Raw genomic sequence first — 4873 nt, 5'->3', positions numbered from 1 at the left:
ACTTCCTTAATCCGAGCACAGAGTGGAGGAGCGAATCCTACTACCGATACCACTCGATGAATGGTTTCTCTGCGTGAACAGTAGCCAGTCAAAGCACCGCCACGGGAATGCCTCCGCCGCTCGCGTTCGTAGCAGACGGGTGTGGGCGCCACCAGCGTGCGCCCTGTGGCGTCCCTGCACTTGGCCTCCCTCCCCTTCTTTTCCTTCGTTGATGAGCATAAAATAATGGCATGGTGAGGGGATATCTGTGACAGGGACAAGCAAACACAGACAGGCATGTGGAGAAGAGAAAGATCACGTACGCCAGTTGAGAAGAGATGCTTAACTGTAATAAATGAGAAGTAACAACAACAACCACAACAACAACATCATCATCATCATCATCAATGTCTCGAATACACTCAGATATATGCGCTACCATCCCAAGCTTAATCTCAAAGGTATCAGAGAGAGAGAGAGAGAGAGAGAGAGAGAGAATACATGGCTGCAAGACTCGGGATGGGATTGGCCGACTCGACCGGTATGGTTTTCTGGAGTCTTCTTTCTAGTTGCAGGATAGGTGCAGCACAGATTGGCTCAGTTGAAGGCCAGTCTCGTCGCCGCCGCTACCGTCGTCCCCTCGGCGGCCCATGCCTAGGCCAACCTCCTCGTCATCATTACTGTCGTCGTCGTCGTCTCCGCCGTCGGGGTTGTCGGATGGCGCGTGGGTGGAGGTGGTGGTGGAGGACGCCCCGCCGCTGTCCGCTGCCTGCTGCGACGCAGTCTCGTCGGTGAGGCTGGTGCACCCGGACTGCGCCCGGGCGAGGTCCACCATACGCTGCTCGCGCCCGACCACGACCGGGACGGGCTCCGTGAGCCGCCGCCCGTCGCGGGGCGGCGAGAAGACCACCGGCATGTACTCGTCGTTGTCGCACGCGAACTTGGAGTTCCTGAAGTGCTCCTTGAGCGCCTCCAATCCCTTGAAAGAGAAATCAACCAAGTCAGGCAAAGAATTCCAGGCCAAATCCATGAAGAAACGTCGAGAGCTGCCACCACCTGCAACCGAGCGTAGGTAACCTGGCAGATCTTGCGCGAGTTGAAGACTTCCCACGGCTGCAGGTGGAAGGCCTTGTAGAGCCTGAACGCGGCCTCCGGCGACGTCAGGTTCACGAATCCATAGCCAACATTGCACTTGTTGCTTCACAACGTCAACCAAAGACGAACTCATGAGCTAATGCTACTACAACGTCTACATTACAAGAAGATGCAATAGAACTAGAGAAAGCACAGCTCAAATCAAAGAATCAGTCATGTCATGTTCCTATGTTCTCGCTTGCAATGCAACTTTTCATTATTTTTTGTGTCCAAAGCTGCTTTCCCCCTCCCCACCCCGTTGATATCCGATGTGAGAGGAAAAGCGAACCAGTTGACAGGATGATCATGGAAACACAAACATCTGTGGATCTTTGGGTGTATAATACTAATAAAGAAATCATATAATGCTTCTGCTGTCGTAGTCCTTAATTATCAATGTCTCTGAAGGCCTCCTGCCAACATGAGCTCTGATGGGTCTTTTCCAACCTACTTGCTGTGAAATCACAAATGAGCAGTAGGGTTCGCTGCCCATATTCTATGCCTTGGAAAGTTTCCTTTCTGATTAGGGTTTGATGGGGTTCATTCGCCTTTCACGGTTGTGGTGGGCAAAGGATTTCCTGGCGTTCTTCTTCTTTATTCTATCTTTCCCCGGCCTCGCTACAGCGGGGAAGGGAAGGGAAGGGAGGGAGAGAGAAAGGATCCGTCTTTATGTGCCAGGCAGCGACTTCATTGCCATTTGGGCTCTCTACAGCCATTTGCTGAGCAGCCAAAGGTGCAGGGTACGGAAGGTAGGAGAAGCACAGCTCATGAAGCAGCTGCAGCGGCCGGCAGGGATCCCTCCCTTTTTTTTTTCTCTCTCCCCCTCCTCCCCCGTCCTCCTTCCTCCGCCGCCTCCTATTACTACCCTTCTCGGGCTTGTTTCTGTGAATCTCCCATGTATGTTACCACTCTCGGCAAAAACATCTGCTACCATCTCATTTGTGGTGCTGCTTCTTTCACTCGAAGGTGAAAGAAACAAACAACTTTATCATCAAGGTCTCTACAGAATCCACTATCTCTGAGTTTTCTCAAGGTTGGATGTCTTACTTGAAGTCGATAGGCAGGTAGACGAAGTCGTAGGCGGAGTAGGGCTCGTCCGCTCCCTCGCCGAGCTGCTCATTGCACTGAATGCAGTGGTTGTCCAACATGTTCAACAGCAGCTTCTGACTGCACCACCAAGAGATAGAGAGAGAAAGAGAGGGATTGAAGCAAGTAAAGGAGACGAATGCATCCAATTAACCGACGGAGAGATCATATGTATCAAGAGACACCGACATCTGGATAAGATACTTTGAGAGGGGGGGGGGGGGGGGGGGGGGGGGGGGGGGCGCGGGGGAGAAGAGTGGGGGACCTGTACTTGTTTGGGATGTTCTTAATCATGACTGTGGTTCTGGAATCCCTACATGAGGATTCGGATGATTCCTCCGATTCCGCTTCTTTGAAGAGAAACCTCGACTCGCCGCTACTCTTGCTTCGGTTCTTCCAACTCCGCCTGCCGCTGCCGCTGCCCCCGCCACCGCTCGACTGCCGCTGCTGCTGCTGCTGCTGCTTCGATGACGACGATGACGCTGCCGGGTAGTTGGAGCTGCTGCTGTTCTTATTTCTCCTCCCACTGCTACTACCACTTCTGGTAACGGCGGCAGGAGTTGTAGTGGTATTGGTCCTCTTCAGCACCACCACGGATCCCGGGCTTGACTCCCCGCGGAGCGAGGACGAGGAAGATCTCGGCGAAGCTCCACTTGCCTGTGCCCACCTGCTGGGCTGGGGACTACCGCGAAGAAACCTCGGCGGCAAAGGGGAACCGTGGTGGCCATGGGCGTGCCCGGGACTGCTCCTTGTATGGCTGCCGGTGGCATACGAACCCAAAACCATCAGCAGCAGACTCTTCTAACATAGAAACAGCGAAATAGTAGTCTCAACTACAAGCGAACAGTGTAACCTCCTGGTGTGGCTGCTGCCGTGTCTGCTAAATTCCAGCAGCAGACGCCTTCCGTTGATCTCCTTCCCGTTGAGCTCCGCGATGGCGCGAGCTGCATCCCTCGTGTCGAAGAACTCCACTACCCTGTGCTGCGGCTTCGACGGCATCTCCCTCGCCTCCTTCACCGCCCCTGTCACATCATCACAAGGTATAAGAATTGAACAAGAACGACACGGACAGAAGATGAGGAACTCACCAAGTAAGCCTAAGAAAGAACGAGAATGGCAACGATAATAAGACGAACCCGACAGATGCAATTATAACACAAATCTTTGGAAATCTTTGTCTCTCTTGCTTGACGACATCGAGACAAAGCAAAGCAGATGCAATAGTCATTTATTGCTGCTGCTCGCTTCGATCTATTCTCGCAAAAGAGAGATAGAAGGGGGGCCGCTGAAGCAAAAGAAGAATGAAGAGGCTGACAGGCTATAAGGAGTTGCTGTTCCATACCCAAGGGTTCGAAGATTTCTCTGAGTGCGAGCAAGGGAATGGTGGTATCCGAATTGAGGACGACGAGGGAACCCTGGTTGGGGTCGTCGAGGCCGACGGCGGCGAACTGGGCCCAGACGGGCTGCCCAGCTATCGTCCCCCGGCCGCCGCCGGGCTGCTGAGGGCACCACATCCACGGCGCCGCCCAATTCCCCGCTGCGGCGGAGCCGGCCGGGGCGCCGAACCCGATCCCGCCGTGCTGCCGCGCGTGCTGTTCCCGAACCTCCGCCACCGCCGCCTCTGCGCTCCGCAGGTCGAAGAAGTGGACGATGACGACCCCCTCCGCCGCCAGCGCGCCCATCTCCACCGCCCGAACCCCGCCGAAGGCCTCCATCCCCGCCCTCACCTCCGCCTCCCCCACGTGCCGGGGCACCATGCTCAGCGCCACCGCCCTCGTCGCGGCGGCCACCTCCACCTGCTGCGGCTGCTGGAGGTGGAACACCGGGACCGCCACAACCGGCGGATGCGGCGGCGGCGGCGGAGGAGGAGCGTAGGCGTAGTAAATTTGCGGGTGTCCAAGGGCGAGCTGGCCCGCCGTTGCCGCTGTCGGGTGGAACTCCGCCGCCGCCGGATCTAGAAGATTCCCCCGGCCGCCCCCCTCCATCCTCGCAACCCCAAGAGATCCTAAACCCCTCTCTCCGCTCCTCCTCTCTCTTTAAACCCTGCACACAAAACCGCTACAAGCTAAAAAAAACCGGTACGGAAGACCGCTACGCCGGAGGGCGAGGAAGGACAGCGACAGCCAGAGCAAGAGCGAGACGAGAGAGCGAAAGGGAGTGAGCGAGAGAGATAGAGAGAGAGAGAGAGAGAGAGCGGAGCGCAATCAATCAAAAGAAGGCGAAGAAGGAAATAAAGCGAACGAGTGCGGTTTTAATGCGGTGGCGATATGCCGGCGCTCCCACGTAACGGGGGGGAGGGCTCTCATAGATTCACCCCGTAATTTCGACGACCGCACGCCCTCTGTCCCACGTGGCTCGCCGAAACGTAAGGTGGAAAGTGGGAAAAGCGGGGGTGGTTCTATCAGTTATCGGTTTTGCCCAGACGGGGGGTTTTGAACGGCGACTACCATAACGGGAAGCCACCCGCCAAGAGAGTAAATGACGAAGGTGCCCCTGGGGCTTCCCCCCTGGTCCGTGAGCGGAGGCTTTGCTTGCACCGAAATGGGGACTGGCCTGGGGTTTCCCCTGGGACGCTGTGCCTGCCTGCTATAAAGAGGTGCTGGGGAAGAGGGGCGGGGAGAGGAGGTGGGAGGGGGGAGGGGGTGGCGGAAGGAGAAGGGAGAAGCAGTGAGAA

General features: G+C 56.3%; 1 protein-coding gene across 1 annotated transcript; it reads right to left on the bottom strand.

The window, feature by feature from the left end:
* Nucleotides 1-404: 404 nt before the first annotated feature.
* Nucleotides 405-4291, bottom strand: LOC135644707 (protein terminal ear1 homolog). Its single transcript, XM_065162544.1, has 6 exons — nucleotides 3542-4291; nucleotides 3053-3221; nucleotides 2465-2956; nucleotides 2161-2280; nucleotides 1036-1177; nucleotides 405-958 (listed from the first exon to the last, which is right to left on the bottom strand). The coding sequence occupies exons 1-6, from the start codon at nucleotides 4182-4184 to the stop codon at nucleotides 545-547; spliced, it is 1980 nt and encodes a 659-aa protein (XP_065018616.1). The 5' UTR covers nucleotides 4185-4291; the 3' UTR covers nucleotides 405-544.
* Between the last annotated feature and the right edge of the window lie 582 nt (nucleotides 4292-4873).

Source organism: Musa acuminata, chromosome BXJ3-8 (assembly GCF_036884655.1).
Source record: "Musa acuminata AAA Group cultivar baxijiao chromosome BXJ3-8, Cavendish_Baxijiao_AAA, whole genome shotgun sequence".
In the NCBI taxonomy this organism is placed as follows: Eukaryota; Viridiplantae; Streptophyta; class Magnoliopsida; order Zingiberales; family Musaceae; genus Musa; species Musa acuminata.
Note: the sequence above shows the minus strand (reverse complement) of the source record. Positions and strands in the feature narration are given on the sequence as shown.